The sequence below is a fragment of the Protopterus annectens genome, chromosome 1.part0 (assembly GCF_019279795.1).
Source record: "Protopterus annectens isolate FY-2018-M chromosome 1.part0, PAN1.0, whole genome shotgun sequence".
Lineage (NCBI taxonomy): Eukaryota > Metazoa > Chordata > Ceratodontiformes > Protopteridae > Protopterus > Protopterus annectens.
The window spans coordinates 718,727,425-718,750,015 of record NC_056725.1 but is presented as its reverse complement, the minus strand read 5'-3'; the positions used below and the strand labels follow the sequence as shown (position 1 = coordinate 718,750,015).

General features: G+C 39.6%; 1 protein-coding gene across 1 annotated transcript; it reads left to right on the top strand.

Annotated features, from left to right (window-relative positions):
- The first annotated feature begins 3,660 nt into the window (after positions 1-3,660).
- Positions 3,661-6,919, top strand: LOC122794299 (interferon regulatory factor 2-binding protein 1-like). Its single transcript, XM_044062589.1, has one exon. The coding sequence runs from the start codon at positions 3,909-3,911 to the stop codon at positions 5,769-5,771; it is 1,863 nt and encodes a 620-aa protein (XP_043918524.1). The 5' UTR covers positions 3,661-3,908; the 3' UTR covers positions 5,772-6,919.
- Positions 6,920-22,591: the final 15,672 nt, after the last annotated feature.

The following is a 22,591-nucleotide window of genomic DNA, read 5'->3' as shown; positions in this document are numbered from 1 at the left end:
CACTATATATATAATAACTCCACAATCACACAATGGAGAAACGGCAACACCACCTGTTCCATGAAAGTATCATTTAGCAATAAAGCCAGTGTGCCTCTGTCAACTGGACAAACAGCATTCACCAAAAACACATATTCCTGTTAAACTGATGTCCTGCTGAGAACTCAAAAACTTTCTTTCAAATGACCAGCTTTTGGACTAGCTAGAAGAGAACCAATTTTAGTAAAAATGTCCCTACTACTCAAAACCAACTATATATTAACCAATCTTTTCTGTCTTTTAAATAAAATTACTGAACTGCCTAATAAATGGATGACTAGTAAGCTTCTTACACTTCTTGATGATTTTAATGGTTTTGTTATTCTTTTTCTTCTTGTAAAGACTCCCTGTATTACAGGTTATTGTGTCAGCTGCCCGAAAAGCTAAGTTAATGCAGACTAGTGTATTTAAGTGTACATTTCAGAAATTATAATGCCTATAGGAATTTGCAGCAGTTTAGAATTCCCTTTTGTTGTCTTTTACCAACAAAGTAAATTGCTGCATACTGAAGACCGAGGCCAAAGCACATGTGATCTGTAAATACAGTGTGATATAAAAACTCTGTGAGCGGTTCAAATAAGCATCCATAGAGTCACAATGACTTAATTATGACTTAACAGCACTACACACACACAGACAGAAACACACACATGCGTGCGCGCGCGCACACGCACACACACACACACACACACACACACAATTTGGTATTGTAAAGTTTTATGTACAACCACTCACTTTGATTTTGATCAGCATTTTATCACACTGTATGAACCAATGATCAGCAGTAACTAATATGTATAATTATATGCAACATATATATACTTCTATAAAGTTACATGTACCTTTGGCCCGTCTCATGGCTGAAAAGGGTCCTTGGGTCAACTCACATAAGTTAACAGAGATACATTACATACATGTAAATATAGATATAGATACAGATATATTTAAATACATCCCAATATCCTCTTTTTCTTGTGCTTCTTATGGTCACCTTTTCTAAACTGCATGTTTTAGTGGGTTCTTCCTTCAGTGTATAACCTGGCACTCTTTTTGTTAATTTCTGCTGTCACTTACCTACTTAAAGTACCAGCCAATGACGAACTGTCTTCAGATGCTGACATCTTTGACAACTAAACCAGTCTTTGTATCATCAGTATATAAGCTACGCCCGCTTGTCAACCACAGTGGAATATCCAGAGGAAATGTACTACACATCACTGATTGCAGCATGAAGTCTTGTAGCAAATTATTTCTTGCTAGACTTTATTTTGATTGTTCATTATCATCTTCTTCAATTTTTTTATGATTTTTTATTAAAATTGTAAATACGAAAACTAATACATTAACATAATGTATTATTTATTTACATTTATTTACTGGGAATGTCTCATTTTCAGTGGAGGCCCAGGGCGAAAAGCTCCAATTACAAAAAAAAATTTAACAAGAGAAAGTAATTATTATATTTCAGTTACAGTATGCATTACATACATATAAACATAAATAGATCAGATATAAATTTGTAACATGAAATAGGATAAATTTTACAGGCAAATGATGAACATGGAAAAATATATAACAGGGGAGGGAACAAAAGTGAATATCAATAGAGTCACAGCATGCTTCAGAGGACTACTGCAATACTACTTTGGCATAGAATGTATATGAACACTTGACATTTAGTACTGGAAAGGAGACAGATAGGTAAAAGGTTTGATTGTTATAGTATGATAGTCTAGGAAAAAAGAGAGAGAGGGATAGAATGCACAGGTAAAAGATAATGATGTGACTGATAAATCAATAAAATAAAATAACTACTTACACAAGTGTTAACATAATTTCTTGCTATATAAATTACTAGAATTCATTAAACAGCCATAAACTGATCATAGAACAAACCAACTTCTACTTATGACCAGATAGTCAAGTCCAGTTCACTTCTGATCAGATAGCAAATTTCCAGTTCACCATTCACTACAACACACTGCCATACTCTTTATTTATTTATTTTTATGAAGAGGATTTGCTAAATAAACTGAAAAAACTTTCCGATGTCCAGATGTACCACCACCACAACCTTAACAGGATCTCACTTTCCCACCACCTCAGTACTACTGACTCAAAGACATGAATCAAGTTGAAAGGTCAATCCCTTTGCACTGGAAATTATATTAGTTTGTCAGTCAGAAGCTCCTAAGGCAAAAGGTCTCCATGGCACCCCCGCAACACCAATCGGTGCCCCCATCCAGGTCTACCTACACCATGCAGATTACTGGAAAAGTGCCCCTCCTACAGTGGCTCCCTAGGCGGCTGCCTAGTTGGTCTATGCCTAAGGCCGGCTATGCAACCTGACATGCAGACAGATTTCATGACGCTCCCAGAAAAGAAATGGAAAGGAACACTTATTTACAGTTCTCTAAATAAATAAATAAAAAAGAAAGAAAAGGAAAGAAAAAGAAATTCTGTTTTCAAGAAATGAAGTCCATAAATTTTACCTGTGATTGTTTACAAATGTAATTTCTGGTCTTTACTTAAAAACTTCAAATATGACAACTTTAGTATGCATGCTGCATCTTTAATTACATGTTTAGGCATATACAAAACAAAGGACAGTTATTTGGGGGGGGGGGGGAGTAGCAAGGATGTAACCAAATGAAGTTTATGCATAGTTTCAGCATATTGTGCATAGCTCTCACCTTTCCATCTTCAAAATGCGGAAACTCTACTTCTAACAATGTGGCCAAGGGTGTGGACAGGCACACTCTTTGTGCTGAAAAAGAGTATATTTTTTTTCTGAACGTTAGAAACATTGGGGCTTTATTAAGCATATTATGTCTATAACCATCTAGATTAATGCCTCTTAAAGAGGTATATAGTTTACTTACAGATTGGATTGGAAATCTAAGAACAATATCACTAATAGTTTATGACTGAGCAGTTAAAAATATTACACACATTAAGTTTTGAATGGGGGGGGGGGGGGCAACAGCTCGGCTATGACCATTTTTTTAAATGCCAGGTAGATTGGGGGTAGCATCTAGGAGTACAAAACGGAATTCACTGGCTACACTACTGTGGAACAATTCGGCAAAAAGTGGAACACTTATAAACAGCTTCTTCATAGACCATACTCGTTCTTTATACTTTCAGTTGAATTTTTAAGACTCTCAGTGAGGCACAGTCCTCTTAATGAAGTACAATTGAAAGGTATGTCACAAGGAATACGTATCTGAACAATTATCCCCACAGTACTGAAAAGGTATGTTGTCCAGAAGCACACAACATCTCGGACGAGGGTACAATAGGAAGAGCTGCATTATGAAAGCTGGTACACACAATGTGTGCGTATTGAAATAACTGTATCGGAGCCTGATGTACTGATTTGAAACGCCTTACCACAGTCCGTGTCCCTGCTCATTTTTCTTGAAAAGCATTCAGACTGGTTAGATTTACTCCTAAGAAAATACAGGAAAAGGAGTTGAAAAAAATGTTAAAACACAGAACACAAGACAAATCTTAACTTTTTAATTACTACGTTAGACTGTATAAATAACGTTTATCGCATGACGAAGAAATATGAGATCATTGCGTTTTTTCAGAGCTTCAACGTTCCCCTCTCCTCCCCTTCCCCCGTGAGACTACATTTCCCAGAGTGCAATGGTGGGGTTGTGTAAGTTTCTCCGTGGAGAAGGTGCAGGCATTTTCGTTGTGTCGAGAAAAATAAAGGGATATAAAACAGGCAACGGCGACAGCACATAATTTATTTAAGTAGGGAGTTGGTGGTACACTACAGTTAATTAAAGCGGTTTATAACATTGCGATTTTCATTTAAAAATATCTTTACAGAAAGAAATCGGAAGGGAGCTTAAAAAATGTCCTCCGCTCAAGCTTCTAGGAGGCAGTGGTGTTATCTGTGCGACTTGCCAAAAATGCCATGGGCCATGATTTGGGACTTCAGTGAGGCTGTTTGCAGGGGGTGTGTCAATTTTGAAGGCGCAGATCGGATTGAGATATTGATTGACGCTGCCAGACAGCTAAAAAGAACACATGTGATGCAAGATGGCAGATCTCCGGGGCCCACAACAGGGAAACATGGACCCATGGGCAAGGAGGGCCCGATGGAAGGAGGGAGGTCTGTTGTGGAGAGGTATGTTATGAGTGGGGAAAGGGGAAGGGTGCTTACAGAATATGGTGCAACACCCAGGCTTCCAAACGGCTTGCCAAGGCCAGAGGATAGTCCATCAGATGCCAGTAGACAGAGCCCAAACTCCAGAAGAACTTTAGTTGGATCAGTGCCACCAAATTTGGTCTCACAGAGTTTGGTCGCAGGACCCCAAGGCCTTTTGGCAGCAGTGCCTGGCCTAGGACCTAGAACGAGTGGAACACCCCTAACCATCACTACCTCTGTACTCAGTGATTTAAGCAAAAGGCCTGCATCAGTGTCTTACAGTGACTTTGAAAAAGATCTTAAAGAGAAGCAGCGTTATGCAGACGCTTATGCTGAATTGAGTGAAAGTATGAGAAATCGAGCTGAGGAGTGGTCAGGCAAGCCAAAAGTAGTGAAGGACAGCCTGGTTTCACTATACAATTGCACACCTTTTAATATCCGCTTTAAAAAGGACCACAGTTTGGTTGGCCGCATATTTGCTTTTGATGCTGTACAGAAGCCTGGTATGGAATTTGAGCTGAAGGTTTTCACTGAATACCCATGTGGCTCTAACAATGTATTTTCCACCATCGTTGGAGTTGCTAAACAGATGTTTCAGGACTGCTTAAAAGACTCCAGTAAAGTTGTATCTTCAGGTTTTAAATATGTGGAGTATGAGAAGAGGCACAACACCAATGACTGGCGTCTTTTGGGTGAGCTCCTTACTGAGTCTGTTCGCTTTTTCAAAGAGATGGCAGCTGTTGATCAGCTTCCACAACCGTATCTTGATGCAAACTGTCCTGTGTTACCTTCATCATTGTGCAGCTATGGGCGTAATTTGCCCCCCAGGGCTGGAATGCGTCGACGTAAACCATCCCCTGAACCAGATGGGGAGGTGGGAGTTACTGGAAAACTTTCAGGTGATGAACAGCAGCAAAGACAGCAGTGGATTCAGCAAACCTCTGTTAACATGTATTCTGGAATGCCACTTTTACCACCCTCTTCAGTTGTGCCTCATACCAGCCAGTCCTCAACAGCAGATGGAGTGTTTCGCAATGACCCATCACCTATTACTGCCCTGAAAAATGTTGCAGATAACCTGGGAACTGTGCAATCTCCCAAAGAAGCAAATCAGGTTCATTCTACCACAGTTTCACGACAGAACAGTGGCAGCCCATCTTCTCCAGTCACTACAGCTGGGCAACATCGTTTGGTGTCACGGAATGGAGAACCATCCTCAACACCTGGATCTTCTAGTACACATCCGGGGAGCAGCGACCAGCTGAATACGCAAAACACACCAGATTCTTCTGGGGCACCTAGTAGCTCACCTCTGTGCTGCACAATTTGCCATGAACGTTTGGAAGATACTCATTTTGTTCAGTGTCCATCTGTGCCCAGCCACAAGTTCTGTTTTCCATGTTCCCGGGATTTCATAAAGGGCCAAGGTGCCACTGGGGAAATCTACTGTCCTAGTGGAGAGAAGTGTCCTTTGGTTGGTTCTAGTGTACCATGGGCTTTCATGCAGGGTGAGATTGTCACCATCCTTGCTGGTGATGTGAAAGTAAAGAAAGAGCGAGACCCGTAGAACTTCATATGTTACTGTGTTTGCTGGGCATATGTGAGGTGGTGGTAGCAGTGGAGAAGATGGGCTCAGTGATGCTGCATATGTGGAACTGATATCCTTTTTATTATTTTTCCCTAAATCGGTGGCAGACCAGCTGAGGGTTGCAGTGCATTCTCTGTGCTGCCCACCCATTTTTTTTTTCTTTGTTTTTAAAAAAAAAAAAAAAAAAAAAAAAAAAAAGACTGCTACTGCATCAAGCCAGACGTCTTCTGGAAGCTGATTAAACTTCAGCAGTTTTAAAAATGTGTTTGTTTGTTGGTCTAACTTGCAGCATCATTATATGAGTAAATTTAGTTGTTCGGGGTAGTGTAGTGGGGTGTGTCAAGCTCAGTTTTCACGTGAAAGTGCTACAATTTGGTAGAAGGATGGCTGCATCCCATGAAAGGTGCTGCTGGTCAGTTCTAAAGTCTTTGTAAAAGAATTGTGCATTTATTTGCTGTTTCTCAGTACTATTTAACCCAAACCTTACTTCGTTGCTTTTTATGTAGAAAATAAAAAGTTCAGTTAACACAATTTCAATTTATCTTTTACTTTGATTGCAACACCAAACCCTGTTGACTTTGCACAGTTTGACTTGTCTGAGTAAGGTACATTTTGCTTCATAGCAGATTGCTAGAGCATTTACAAGATTGCATTGTGGTGGTTAGCAGTTAGCAAATGGAAGTTACCTTGCAGATTGTAAATAGTGGACTTCAGAGTAATTGATTAAAATAAAAAATGATTGTGATTTTTCTGGGGGGGGGGGGGTTAAACTCGCATCTATAAAAAAAAAAAAGTTCCTTGTTTTTGGTGTGTTCATTATTGAAGACCCCCCCCCCCCCCCGAGTTTCTCCTTTTTCAAAACAATAAGTAACCAGCACAATATTTATAGCTGTGATTACTGCTAATGCAGTGGTGCTTTATGGTACTTTAAAGGCAAGCATTGGTTCCTGATTTTTCACTGACAGCAGCAATGATTGGGTTGATTACTGTAGTAGTAGTGTTTGCTGGGCGAAATCATGAACATGTATGTTTTAATTTTATTTCTTAAGGAAGCTATGCAGTTTTTAAATTAAGAAGATGCCCCACTGTTATGTCGTGCTTGTCAATAAACTTTGTTTTGTCTTGTCGTATGTTTGTTCTGTTTACCGCCAGACCTGCTGGTGGGGGCTGTCCATGTGTTTTTGCAGTTTAACTGTGATGAAATTCTGCATGTACTCAGATTAAAAAAAATGTGAAACACTCTCTTCATAGCGTGGTACTAGGCTAGGCTATTGGCCCTAGGGCCTATACAAGCCTAGCCATAACAATTTCCTGGCTATTCCCATCCAATCATCAAGGTTCCTATTGAATAGGGACAAAGAGGTGCTCTGCTTGACATGTATGGGCATTCTGTTCCAGAGTCTGTGGGTCAGGAACTTATCTCTCCAGCATGTTTTGTTCATTGTGATGACAAGGTTTACATCCCTGGAGCATGTCTGTTGAGGGATTGATATTAAGTGTAGCATGTTTAACCGCTATGTGTTTGACATGGCCTTGTATGTTAAGCAGAGATCGTCTCCGAGTAGACGATATGCGACAGAGAATAGGTGAAGTTTTTTTTTTTTTTTTAGACGGTCAGCATAGGGCATCTATTTTAGGCCTGTGATTCTTTTAGTGAGGTATTTCTGTGGCCTTTCCAGTTGTTGCAGATGTCTTGAGAGGTACATACAAAATGGGGCGTTGTATTGTATAATGGGTCTAATGAGGGATGAGTACAGTGGGGCAATGACCTTTTTTCTGGATGAAAAGTCCTTAATGATGAAGTGTGCCACATAGAAGGATTTCCTGACTGTTGTGGCGATGTGGTTATCGAAGGTGATACCACTGTCCACCTGTGCCTGTGTCCCTAAGTCTCTTGTCACACTTTCGGTGTTTAGTGTACTCTGTGGTAATTCACGGGTACATGTTTTTTTCTATTTATTCACATGAGCATTTATGGTAAAATTAGCAGCAAGTACTTTATAGGATCATAGGTGATTACTAGGCTAATGGCCATGGGGCCCTTAAAATCCTAGCCAAGGGTTTATCTCCAGAAAGAAACCTCTGTGGTAATTCACGGGTACATGTTTTTTTCTATTTATTCACATGAGCATTTATGGTAAAATTAGCAGCAAGTACTTTATAGGATTATAGGTGATTACTAGGCTAATGGCCATGGGGCCCTTAAAATCCTAGCCAAGGGTTTATCTCCAGAAAGAAACCTCAGTCAGCACCTGTTGCCCTTTTCAATGAGGGGCACAGGTGGAACTCCTGGGACAAATATGTGGTTTCCCATCCACTCATTGTATCATGAAATTCAAAATGTATATATGCTGAAAATATGTTTTGTTCAAAAATCATGATTGGTGATATTTTGCTGTGGATGGGGGTACAGACATTGATATAACTTCAGCAACAAGCTGTATTCAGTTGGTCGATATGGAATTGCTTATTTCATAATTTCAAGATATTTCATAATTTCAAGATTTCTGATGTTTTATTGCTGAAGTATTGACTGAGTTGCCATCCTTGACCCTTGAAAGGTGATCTCTTCGTTGGCAAATGTTGTGACAAGAACAGTTGCATTTGGTTAAGGGCTAGTCTGCATTGTTGCAGACACTGAGGGCCAGCTTGGTTGGAGCAGTAATTGTGTGCTGCAGGAAAAGGTGTTACAATATATTCCAACAGATATGCAGGTCTTAGAAAACTGTTACAGATAGAGATTCACGTGCCAAATGTAAGATGCATTCAGAGCTAGGACACTCTCTGCCAGTATAAGGTTCAGATAATATAAAGATGTAGGGGAGTTGTTTGACTGTAGGCTTCAGCATCGACTTGACCAGTTACATTACCTGTTTATTCCCGACTGTAGGTTGTTGGGCGGAATTGCAGTAGGCGGTTTTTGTACCTCTACTGATTCAGTGCAAACCAGTCAAGATAGCCGTTGCTAACCAATACTTCAGAAATGGTTTTGAATATCGGTGTCTTAATGTTTCTTGCCAGCATAGCAGAATGGGGTGAGGACTGTTTTTTTAAACAAGGTTATTAAGGTCTAGAGTTTTAATAATTCTTAGCAGTGATTCCAATTTCAAGTTCAATAATTCTGAGGACTGAAGAGAAATTAGCACAGTCTTTTCTCTGCTGTTTGGGAATTTTGCATACCTTGTATAGGCAGCAGTAATGTTTGGTTATTTAAATGCAGCTATAAAAGATTAATATTCAGCTGTCAAAAAGCATATAAAATTTCATCTGAGGAATATTCTTTGCATGTTGTCTTTGCCTTGAACTGGAAGTTGCTCGTTTTCACTTTGATCCTACTTTAACAGTGCATAATGTGTCATAGATTTGTAGGTAGTTAACTAGGCATGCAGTCCAAGAAGACCATTGACAAGCAGAGTCTAGTTTTTTTCCAGCCATCTGAGAGCACTGCTTGTTTACTTGACTTGCTCAGAGTTGCAAAATGAAGGCTGACAGAATCAAACCCTGGAGTTCAGGATGCAACTTAACAGCTCTTAATCTTGTGAGCTGAGTGCCAGATTCTTTCTATTGAAAAAGCTCAACATATAAAGGGGAGAGGACTTCTTCCCCAGAGTGGAAGTTGAGGGGTGCAAACATGTTCATCTTTAGCAGGTACAGCTTCCTAGAATTGACCAGTCTTAATATATGTATTTTTTTTTCAGTTTTGAATATTTCATTGGCTGGTGTGCATTTATTGAAGTGTTGCATCCTTGAAAACCAAGACTACTACAGAAAGAAATTGCTAATCTCTAACAAATGTGCTGCCATGTTGGCCAATGCAAAATTATACTGCTGTATTTTGTTGTAGAAGATAAATTTAGTAAAAATTCATCATGTGAGTATACATTGCAGTAGCATGGAAAGAGCTTTGTTCTAGTATTTGTGTCTGTGTGTTTGTTTTAAAAGTTTTCTAATAAATTTACTGTCTAGTGCCACAATCCATCAGTTTTGCTGTACCCAGCTGTTTTGGTTGCAGATGTGGGGGGATTACTTGTGCACACTGTGCTTAGGCAAACTGCTCTTACTACTTGGTCTATGCCTTGGAGACCAACTGGTAATACAGCTGTTAAAACTGTGACAGGGTGTAGCCATTCTTTGACTTTATACAAATGTAGTGTGTAGCTATGTGGCTGTTGTATTCTGGTGTGTCAGAAGCTTTTCTGTTGTGCTTGTCATCCGAAAGACTGGGTAAGTCTTTCAAATCCTTTATCACCCTATTACTTCTTTTCAGTTCAGCTCAGTTTTTGACTACTTTGATGTCTCCGTTTTTGACAGGGTTTTTGGCATTTTAAAATATACACAGACGTGTGTATTTTGAACCCATTCCATAACTATCTTTAGATGTGGTGTGTATTTTATTGTAACGTTTACTTGAAGTGCTGATAGTTAAATTCTTCTCTGTTGTACTTAACATTTGTATGCTGTCTTGCAGTTTTGTACAAGAGGCCTGCATTTTCTTCTGTGTTTTGTTGGCTGTCAAGTTGCCTTTTCTTTCTGTGCCATTCTGCAGTGTCTTCACCCTTTTATCTGCATTTTTGTCATTGTCTGGGATGAAGTTTAATATGGAGGACTAACTGCAGATTGTCAAATGGAGTCATTCCCACATTGACCCATTCCATTGGTGTGCTTTGCATTTCTAGCATCTATAGTTCTCTTGCTGCATATTTTTGTCTGTTAACTTGGATAATGTGAAGAAGTAGTCTTCCAGAAATGGTTTCTTAGTTTTCTGTTTATGTCTTTGGCTAGGCAAAATGTTGTTCTAGTCTAGGGAATTATCAAATAGGCTTTGAGTGCTAATGCCTGTTATTGCACTCTGTGATGGTTGAGGGTGGGGATTGCCACGCCCTTGCTTCCAGAATGGTTGCTGGTGTGATAGTTTTGATTTGAAATGCAGATTGGGAACATAGTTAGCAGAGCACATTGGTATTCATGCAAACAGACCTTCAATAATAAATTAAAACAGCAGTAACTAGGCTTAGAAAATGTACTTGTAAAAATAATACAACCTTGCTGGACATTTGATGCTCCAAAGGCTAGTAATACAGAGAGAGAACATAAAGTGCCTTATGGCATAGGATCCCAGAGCAGTGAAACAAAAACTGTTAATTGTACTTCACTATTACTATTTTACTGCTACTAAGACAAAGGAGTCGTGGCGTTCTCATAATGTGTTTTAATGGCTGTCGATTTACTTGTTTTAATACATTAGGACTTAGATTTTGAATTTTTACTTTTTTGGCTAGAGACAGCAGTTTCTTTAAGACTGCTTTGGCATAAAAATTAAACTTGCTGGAATGACTTAACACGATTCAGGGCAAACATGATTTGGAAATATTGTATATAATTGGTATGAACTCCACATTTCTCATGCAGTGCAGATTACTTCAGAAAAGTGTTGTGCACTGCATGAGAACTGTGGAGCAAATGTGAAATGTTTGATAGCTGATACAAGACATCCTCTGCACTAGATGACAAATTCTTAACGTAGTTTTAAAAACTTGACATAATTAAAACACCCTTGCCACAGGTACAGTAAAGTGCTTAGAAGTAAGGTAGGGGGTAGCCTACTGTTTTCCTACCACACGGAACTTCAGTAATGTATGGAGACAAGTTTTTTCTTCCCCTTTTTCCTGGTAACTGTCTTGGGTTCTGCAATTGAGAAATGGCTTTCCTGGCCAACAATAAGGTCTGTCTTTAAATGATTGTCCGTTTCCATTATTGTAGGACCTTTTTAAGCTAAAAAGAAAGCTGATGTTGTACACCTGTCCTTTTATCTTAGAAAGTTAAGTACTCCCTGTTTACCATTAGCTGTATATAATTTAATTTATTTCTAGGTAGTTATTTGTAGAGTGCATGCACACACCGCAATTACATATCAGTTTGGCAGAGGAAATGTTTTACATATACAAACTGTAACAAAACACGTTGTTCACAACTTCATCCTTTTTCTCAGCATTGCATGGAAGTTATATACCTCATGGGGTGGAGAGGCCTGTTTTGGGTACTCTTTATTTCCTGTATTGCTCACACTATTATTGCTTATTTTTCTGTGTGACTGTACTTGTTAAGTCCTGATATCTGGGACTGTGTTTCTGTCATTGATACTCCGAATGGCTAGTAGCAAATGCTTGCATCTGGATAAGGAATTTTTTTCCTGTTTTGATGGTATTTTGTGTTTTATCATGATCACTTGGTGTTTTATCATGATCACTTGTTATTTTAATAGGCCTTCAGTAGTTGCTGTTGGAAGTGCTAGTTTTAGGATGGATGTGGTTTGGAGATTTCTGCATTGATTGTTAATGTCGAAACAACATTTTGTTTGTTCTGACCCTGTTCAGTCAGAACATTGACAATTGGATAGAAAATTGTAAATTTACCTGTGGTCTGCCCCCCCCCCCCCCCCAGTTTGTGACACTGCAGTGATCAGAATAAGTAGTTGTAAACTAGACTAGTATCTCTGAAAGAGCTGAATTTCCTGCTATTGACTAGTTCTTTTCCTTTTTCTAGCCGTGATTTTAGTTTGTGTTTAAGCAGGTCTATGGTGATGCAGATTTGTTATGAACTGTCACTTTATCAAGATCGTAATAATGCAGGTTCAGTCGAGGTGAATTTCTGGAGCCAGGACTAAGGTGGGGAAAATGTGCAGTCACAGGGCAACAATGAATTTCAGCAGTTTTGAGTGCATGTGAATCGTCTCTTTTTGATTTGTATGTCTCTTAGATGTCTTGACAGGAACTTACCAGCTGACTAAACTGTTTAATCATCTGTGGGACCTGTCAGACCTGTCTGTTACACTACAGCTCTATATCTGTCTAATCTCCACAAGTAAGATCTGTATATCCTTTATACACGACTTGCCCCAAAACTGTTGATGCCTTTAATGTTTTTCTCTAAATCTGCGTAGAAATCATTGTTATTCCTGGCTACTGAGCTTATCTTGTTCAGAAAGAAGTAATCATTCTAATGTGCGATTAGGTGTTCAAGCCCTTGGTATTTCTTGACAACAGCCTGCCACATTCAACCGAAATGAGGATCATCCATGTTTGTACACTGTATAGCTATATAAAGCTGTAGTTTTGTGTGCCTTTTATGCATCTTATTGCAACATGTCAGGTATCGCAGTAAGTTTAGATTGGCGATCACCTCATGCTATTAAATGCCTTTTGTTATATATTGCTTTTATCCCAGTTGTGTTTTATGCCATTTTCTTTGATCGCATTTCAGTGCAGATGTTTGTCAGAATACTGTGCAGAGTAAGATGCTGGGATCTGGCCTCTGACTTTTCAGACCCTTACTCTTATTGATGCCACTTGACATGCAGTTGTATTTAGCTAGGAAATGGCATATAAGCTGCATCAGTCCAGTAAACCTCTATGATGCTTGCCTATCTCATGGATTTGATATTTGCACAGTATTTGTATAAGGCTTCAATCCCCATGATATCTGAATATGACCAATCTCTCAGATTTATCATTGTTATTTTACATTTCCACTTATTAACAATATTGTACTGTTAATCTCTTCAGGAGCTGTATTGGTCTCTGGTTATGCTTTTCTGTTTGCCCCCTTGCTAATATGTCGATTTATGTTTACAACATTTTCTGAGCCTTCTGTTACCTCCTGCACCATTCTTGGGAGCATCTCTGGTGCTGTGTAATGTCATGTGGAAGTTGCAGGACTGCTGACCTTCTGATGCGGCATTAAGTGAACACAGGATCTTTTAGCCTTATCTTCCAAAATAGTTGACTTAATATATCTGGCAGAACTTTTGAAACCACTTCACTAGTAAACTGGGCTGATCTAAGTGTTTAAAACAATTTGTGGAGCAATACAGATGCAGACCTTGTTTTTCTTTACAGAATAACCGTGCTATTCACCCTTTCCTTTGGTTCATAATAGCTTCATTTGACAGCTATTGGTACTTCTGAACTTATGGCATAACGTTTGGATTTCTTTCTGTATAAAATTTATTTTGTACTGCTGAGGGATAAGTTTGTATTTTTGTCTTGGCATTATTTGTGCTTTATTCTTTTTAATTGATCTAAGTGTTTAAAACAATTTGTGGAGCAATACAGATGCAGACCTTGTTTTTCTTTACAGAATAACCGTGCTATTCACCCTTTCCTTTGGTTCATAATAGCTTCATTTGACAGCTATTGGTACTTCTGAACTTATGGCATAACGTTTGGATTTCTTTCTGTATAAAATTTATTTTGTACTGCTGAGGGATAAGTTTGTATTTTTGTCTTGGCATTATTTGTGCTTTATTCTTTTTAATTGATCTAAGTGTTTAAAACAATTTGTGGAGCAATACAGATGCAGACCTTGTTTTTCTTTACAGAATAACCGTGCTATTCACCCTTTCCTTTGGTTCATAATAGCTTCATTTGACAGCTATTGGTACTTCTGAACTTATGGCATAACGTTTGGATTTCTTTCTGTATAAAATTTATTTTGGCAAACAGGTTAAATAAATCTGCATAGTGCCTAATTTCCGACTCTTTTGTACTGCTGAGGGATAAGTTTGTATTTTTGTCTTGGCATTATTTGTGCTTTATTCTTTTTAATTGTCTGCATAATTGTCTGCATTTCTGTGTTTGCAGTCTTCTCTGTGCTCGCTCCAGTGTATTTTCAGTCTTCACAGTGTTTTCACTGTAGTAGCACTCTTTTGGTGCTTTTATGTATCCTTTAACAACATGCAAGTAAGTCAGAAAATTATTTCTCCCTTAAGTTTCTTTGCAAAATGATTCTTTGTAGCACAGATTTTTCAACATTGTTTAAAAGAAGGACAGTGCTTCCTTTCAGGCTTATAGCCAGTCCTAGTATGTGAGGCAGCTGTGCTGTGTTTTTTTTTTTTTTTTTTATCTCACAGCATTGCTGATGTTGAATTTACAGGTTCCTAGGTTGGCAGTGTAGCTGTTTTGTACTGTGGGATTTTGACTGTTTGTGTTTGGCTTGTGCAAATAACAGTTGGTTTCATGGAACCAAACACAGAAGCAGATCTATAGAGTGTTTCACTAGGTATTGTGCAATTAACTTCCCTTTTCTTTCCATCGCTTGTACTGGTCAGAATATGGCTGCTTTTTCTAAGGTTGTGGCTTATAACAAGCAGTAGTTTGATGTGAACTTCCCCACTTTGGAATTGGTAGCTTGTTGACATGTTCACATGCTAGTATTATGGGGTGTAGTTAGATTTTCCTTTGTGTAGGAAATCGCAAGGTTTGTTTTCTGTTCGTATGGAACCAGAGTTGTTAAATGTGTTTGCAACACCAGTTATAATGTTGGTAGTGATGCGTCCCCTTGTGTCTGTAGTACCTCAAAGTGCACTGATGCTGGTTAAAATGTAACATTTTACATAAAAGTAGTAGTGACAGCTAGTAAAAACTATAGTATTTTGTTTGTAATACTGTCACTGTAGTTTAGGTAGCAAAGTTCATTAGTTCTTTGCTGGCAGAACCATCTACAAATTTAGGATGAAAGATTGTTTAAATACAGATGACACTAGTGATGGTACTAATGTGGTATGTAAACATTTTGGTACTTTGAAGCACATTTGTTACTTCAGAATTTTGTCAGAAAAAATGCTTTCAAATATCGGCCACAGAAAATTTCACTTTAATAGCTGAGGGGAGGAGATATGGAAGCAGACTTGGTGTCCATTGATGCATAGTTAGTCTGTGGAAGACTTTCTGTGGATAAGAATTTGACCTCTCTACATATGTGAGGTTACAAAGGCTATTGCATTGTTTGTATTTCAAATGTTATCCCGACTGATGCAGTTTCAGTATTCTGTAATGATTTTACCAGCTTCACTGCTTCCTGGATGCTTTTTGATTAAGTGTCCGACTTCAAAAGATAATGATTTATCAGGTTTGTTGCTGCGTCGATCTGTTTTAAATGCTTATTAATAGCTCTTTAAACTAGTAGCTTTCATGCACTTGTATACTTTTTTGGGCCTACATTCAGCCTTCGCACCACCCATTCTGACACGCACAAACTATGCCTGTCGATGATGTGATGCCCCGTCCCCATGTACAGAATGGAAAAAGAGGGTTGATGTCCCTGCCTGCAAGAAGAAAATCCCTCTTGCTGACATGCACACAGAGTACTTGTACTGTTAGAGCATATGTCAGTGTTGTGGGTGTATACCTATCTTGAAAGTAGTTTACAGAGGCTGCATTTAAAAGTAGGACACTACAGACAAATATTTTGTTTGGTTTAACACAATTTCAGCATGAGTATCTGATGAACCAGGAATAGTGAGTAAAAGGCAACTGACGAAAATGCTTAAACGGCTAGTTTTATTTTAAGTGTACTTAATAAAATTCTGGTTTTACTCTTGTTTAGTGGTGCAGTTGCCTTTTACTCGCTATTCCTGGTGTTTGGTAGTGGTTCTTTGTGTATCTGGTGAACCATCCTGTTCATTTTCTACCTCAGCAAAGCAATTAACATCTGGATACCTCTTTACATTTGGGTTATCTGCCTGCACATATTTGCCAGCCTGAATACCAGAGTCATGGGTTTTCTGTGTCGGATGCTGTTGCTTCTTCCATGGCGTCAGGGGTATAAAACATGCAGCCGACGGCATTACATCAGTCGTTCTTGCCGTGCGGTGCCCGAAGCTGAAGCAGTTCGCAAGTGCCAGTTGGCCGCCTCCTGAAATTTTCAGTTTGAGTTTCAGACCTAAAGTCTTCTAAAAGATAAGTACCCCGTTGGGGATCCTTTTTTCTTGCTCTAACCGATGTCAGAAAAAATATAATAATTGTCTTGCTTGTGGAAAGCAAATACCTCACAGAGATTTTCATTCTTACTGCTTCACCTGTTTAGGCCCCGGACCACGACGTCCCTCATTGTCGGTTTTGTGCCTTGTTCAACACCCGAACTATTCGTCATTGGGCTACTTTTGTAGCTAAATTCTTTCGCTATCGATCGCCATACTCCGAAATGGCTTCGATAAGCCATCCGACTACTGATCTTCTGACAAAACGTAAGGATAAAGACAGAGATAGACCACATAGGCCCAAAACCTAAACCGCCGACAATGCTACTGTTAAGCTAGCCAGTTCGCCGGTACTCGGTGAGTTGCTTTCGCAGCCCCTGATACCCGCTTCTACAGATTCGCAGGCCTCTTCTGAGACCCATTCGGAGTCCGGTATGCAGAGAGATGCTTCGACTATGGAACCTGCGGGTGTCTCTACCTTGAATGGGTCCGGAGCTGCTGTGCAGGCACCAGCTTCTGAGGGTGTATTCAGGTCTTCCGATTTTCATATTAAATCAACAACTTCGTTTCAAACCAAAAATACAGAATTTCTCAGGTCTAAAGTTCGCACTATGCCTAGGAAACTGCCCAAAGTGCATTCTCAGGCCCACATGCCACAAAACCAAATGCTTAGAATGGCTGAAGACCCCATTACTTTAATCAGGGGAAGTCTGCCTTCCCCCCTCAGAAAGACCAAGAACTGATTTTTCCTTCTGATTTTTCAGATCAGGAGTCTGATAACTCTGATCCTTCATTCTGCTAACCAAGTTAGTAAACATACTTTGCAATGTGGATTTGATGTCTTAGAAGCATCTTACAGGGCTGCTGTCACTGGGTCTGTCCTTAGACGGCATGCTTGGCTTAAGGAAAAAAAAACTTGCCAGATCATATCAAAGCAAAATTACTAGTTGCACCATTAAACCAAGAGCGTCTATTTGGCAATAAAACAGAAGTCATTCTCAAAAGGATGGAGGAGAAAGCTAAATCTATGCAAACTGTTAAAGATTTCTGACAAGTACAGCCACCTAGATTCAGTAGGCATTGGCCTTCTAAAAACTGTTTTTTTCCAGTCCCTTCCAGACCTTCAGTCCAAACCCAGGGGCAGCTTACCACCAAGACGTTAGTCTCGGGTAATGCACAGATCTAAGCAATGGAGTGCTCCCCCGTCCAAAACGGGGAGTAGTAAGCCGCCATCCTGTGGTAAAATTGCACAATGACTTATCCTTAACTCTTCCAAGCCTTGCCCAAGTACTTGCACCTTTAGGAGGGAAACTTGCTTGCATGCCAAAAACTGAGAGTACATTACCCAGGACAGATTGGTCTTAAACATTGTTTCCCAGGGATACAGATTCCACTTCCACTCACTGCCAACCCTACGTGGATGGCCAGATCTCCCCCCAAACTAATGGGCAGAGGCCCAAAAACAGGTACTTTCTTTTCCCAGTATCAGGGCTATTCAACCTGCCCCAGCAGAACCAAGGGGACAAGGCTTTTATTCCAGACTTTCTGGTACCCAGAAAAGAAAACTCTTTGCAGCCTATCCTGGATTTGTCTATTCTCAACACCTTTCTAGTGGTTCCAAAATTCAAAATGCTAACTCTCCAACAGCTGCTTCCTATGCTAGCCAAGGACTCCTGGCTAGCAACCCTAGACTTAGAAGCTTATCTGCACATTCCCATAAGGGAATCTTGCAGGAAATGCCTACGCTTCAGAGCAGGCTCTATCCGTTCTCTGCACTTTCCTTTGGCTTATCTACTCAGCCCAGGGTGTTCACAAAGTGCCTAGCTCCAGCCATTGCATATTGCAGGCAGAGAAAATTTCAAATTTACCCATATTTGGACGATTGCCTGATTTCAGGCAGACAGTCAGGAATTGCTAATACAGCACCTGACATTTGTAAACTTTTAACTTCACTGGGGTACTTTTAACTTCACTGGGGTACATCATGAACGAAAAGAAATCACACCTGGTACCCAGCCAACAGATCGTATTCCTGGGAGCAAGTTTGAACACAACTTCCCAGATGGCATTCCTCTCTCCAGAGAAACAAATTTATTTAACAAACAAACTACTTCAATCTTCTGGCCACCAAACCCCAGCTATCTGCAAGAAAAATACTGCAAGCCCTAGGGTTCATGGCCTCTTGCATTCTACTAATTACACATGCAAGACTGCATATGAGAACTTCAGTGGTACCTTTTAAAAGGCTCTGGTGTCAACATTCTCAGGACCTGGAAACAGTGATTCCTATTGTTCCTTGCCTATGGACAGAGTTCCTTTGGTGGGCAGAGGGGGTCTATATCAGAACATCAAAGTTTTAAAACTTTGAATGTTCTAATATTGACTTGTTTTAAGCGAAAAATAGCGAAGCTGCAGAACGCTGAATTCTTTCCTAGGGAAAGAATTTGGTTGGCCGGTTCTATGGCTTTGCTATTTTCAGTGCTGTGGTGGAAATTTACGGGTCGGATTCAGGCAAGTGTGTGATTTTTGTGTGGTTGTTGGGTTAGGGCATGGGTTCGATGAGTTAGGGCGCGGGTTAGGTGAGTGTGCAATAGTGACGGACCTTAGGGTTAGGGTTTGGGTTAAGGTAAGTGGATAGATAATAGTGTATGTACAGTTTAGTGAAGGGTTAGTTGTAGGATGTGTGTGTGTGTGTGTGTGTGTGTGTGTGTGTGTGTGTGTGTGTGTGTGTGTGTGTGTGGATTGATGTTTTTTTAGGTATGCTTGTGTTGTGTGTATGTGTTTTGGAATAGCAAATGTTTTCCCAAGGAAAAAATTTTCTGTTCTGAATGTTCGATATGTGGTTTAGATATTTTAGGTTCGATGAAATAGCGTTCGCTATTTTCATCTTTCGATAGTGAGATTTTAAACACTGGCAGAGGCCTGCAACCACAACAAGGGACTCACTTTCACTTTGCCCACTGCCACCCAAACCCTAACAGACGCATCAGGCTATGCATGGGAGGCTCACATTGCATACCAATCAAAAAGAAATATTAGCTGTACAGAATGCTTCAACAGCCTTCAACTGCCTTATTTTTCCAGGACTGACAATGCCACAGTTATGTGGTACATAAACAAGCAGGGGGGAACCCATTCCTACCCACTATGCAGATTAGCCATGGCTCTGTGGAACACAGCCTTGAGCAGCCAAGTACATATCCAAGCTCAATTCCTGCCAGGCAAACTAAATTTACTGGCAGAGGACTTGAGCAGAAATCTCATGGACCCACCTGAGTGGAAACTGGAACCCAAAATATTCAGGCTTTTGAGGAACAGGTGGGGGGCACCAGAGGTGGACCTTTTTGCTTCCCCTCAGAACTATCAATTGAGCAAATATTGTACAAAAACTCCCCACAGCAAAGCTTGGAAATTGGATGCCTTTCCCCCTCTGTCCCTACTCTCAAAGGTTCTACTAAAGGTAAAACAAGACAAGCCAAGGACAATCCTGATCGCACCAGACTGGCCACGCCAGCACTGGTACCCTCTTTTGTGCAGTCTTGACAGTACTGCCACCATGGCACCTGCCTCAGACTCCTTCCCTGCTGTCCCAGCAGGTGGGCCAGATTCTGCAACCTCAACTACAGACCCTGAACTTGGCAGCCTGGCTCATCCCCTGAACTCCTCACCAGCAACCCTCAGTAAGCAGGTGCTGGATGTCATTCTTGAGGCAAGGAGGCCTAGTACTAGAAAATCCTATTCGGAAAAGATACTGTTCCTGAAGCCAGTCTCAGGGAGGGACACAACTGTGCTCAGCTTACCTCATATACTAGATTACTTAACAGAGAAAACGTTTTCGCCCCTGCTATGCAGTAAGCTTCATCAGAAACATGGATAAAAGATACAGCACACTTTTAAATGGTGCGGACATGATGTCATTTCCTTAAAAACAGTGTAACCAATAAAGCAACAAGAGGAGAGTGTTCATTTAAAGAACCAAGAGTAAAACTTCTTGAAAATAAAAATGAAATTACATTACATCAAGAAACATAGCGTTACAAATAGCACTATGTATAGATTGAAATAACATTCATATTGACATGAAAATATATAAAAAATATATATGTATATGATACATATACATAGTATGTATATAAAAAATATTTAAAAAAATATTTTATTATTTATATTATAAGTATATAAAATACTCTCATTGGGAAAAGAACAAGCTATCTCTGATGGCTTTTATATCTAAGTAACGAGGAAATGTTACAAGATTCATTTAGGCCAGGGTAAGAGTAGGCATCAACCCCAATTTGCCACTCTAATTCCCTGGTCTCTAAAATTAGTGACTGAGCTCCACCTCTAGGGCCCAAAGTAACATGTTCAATTCCCATAAATTCAAAACTATGACCTATATTATTGACAATATGTTTAGATAAAGCATTGTCCATTTTTTTGTTTTTTATTGCATAAAGATGTTGATAAATCCGGTCACTAAACTTACGATCAGTTTTCCCTATGTAAAAACAGGGGCAGCAAACACAAAAAGCAGCATAAACAATTGATTTCGTATTACAATTAATTTTTGAATGTATATTATATTTCCTATTCCTAATTGTAAAGGAGCTACCAGTTCTCAAGAATTAACATCTGTTGCAAAAACCACAAGGGCCGTTTCCCACTTGTCTAGTAGTTGGCATGGAATGAGTGGACCTTTGAAGCAGTTCCTTTAAATTTTTCCCTCTTCTATAAACAACAGAGGGGGATGGACCCAATTTTTGAAGTAGTGAGGAACTATTATGAATAAAATACCAATTCTTTTTAATGATTGCCCAGATAGTACCAACCTCTTTGCAAAAACTAGTGCAAAAATCGGTTGGTGATTTGAGTAGTCATGACATTGGTGTTATTGAATACAGGGCTTTCTAAAGTGCCCGCAACTAGTGTGTGACCCATAGTTGTCAGCTCGTGGGTATTAATAGCTAACGGGTTTAATCTGTGATTACAATAGGAGAATGCATTTGGTCTTAGACTCACCAGCATATGAATGCTCTTCACTTAATGAGATGGTGGGGGCATACAAAAAAATCAGTGGCTATTTCAGGGACCTATTCATCGATGGTTTGATTGACATTGACACCTTTAATTTCATCAACATCCCCTCTCCCAAGGTGCCCGTGATGTTTGGTATCCCTAAAATACATAAAGATCTGGTGGATCCACCACTACGGGCCTTGGTTGATGGTAGATGTTCTGTCACACACCCATCTTCTAGGGTCATCGATGGGATCCTTACTAAATATCTTAAAGGTATCCCTGAAATTTGCAAGGACTCTTGGTCCTTTTTAGAATCCATCAACAATATTGAATTTGACCCATCCTTCAATCTTTTAACAATTGACGTAGTGGATTTATATACGTCTATTCCGCATTTGGAAGCAGTCGAATGGGTCGAACTTATGTTGGTGAGTCTTGGGGCAACGAAGGAAGAAATCTCCATTGTCACCCAATTATTGGAGATTATTCTTTCTTCCAATTTCTTTCTCTTCGACAACCAGTACTACCTGCAAAAACAGGGTATCGCCATGGGGTCTCCCTGTGGCGGTAGTGTCGCCAATATGGTTGTCGCCTATTGGGAGAGAGAATTTTTTAGGGTTAACCTAAACTTCAAAGAAAAGGTAAAATATTACACGCGTTTTTTAGATGACGTGTTTATCCTTTTCGATGGTAATGAAAGTGATGCCACTGACCTTTTACAATTGATGAATTGCTCTTCTACATTTTTGAAATTTACTTCCCATTTTTCTTTAATTGAAATTGACTATTTAGATGTCAAATTGGTGAAGGATCTTGTTAATAATTGTTATTCATCTTGTATTTATAGGAAGTCTACCTATCTACACTATTCTAGTAACCACCCTTCCAAACAGAAAAGATCAATTGTCAAAGGACAATTGGTCAGAGCTGTGCGTATGTGCAGTACGCTAGAGGCATTTGAAACTGAGTGTGCTTTCTTGAAAGATTTATTTTCTAACAGGGGCTACCCGACCCCTCTGATTGA

Bases quoted from the DNA above. Each gene is read 5' to 3' on its own strand.
- LOC122794299 (XM_044062589.1), top strand. From the start codon at position 3,909: ATGTCCTCCGCTCAAGCTTCTAGGAGGCAGTGGTGTTATCTGTGCGAC.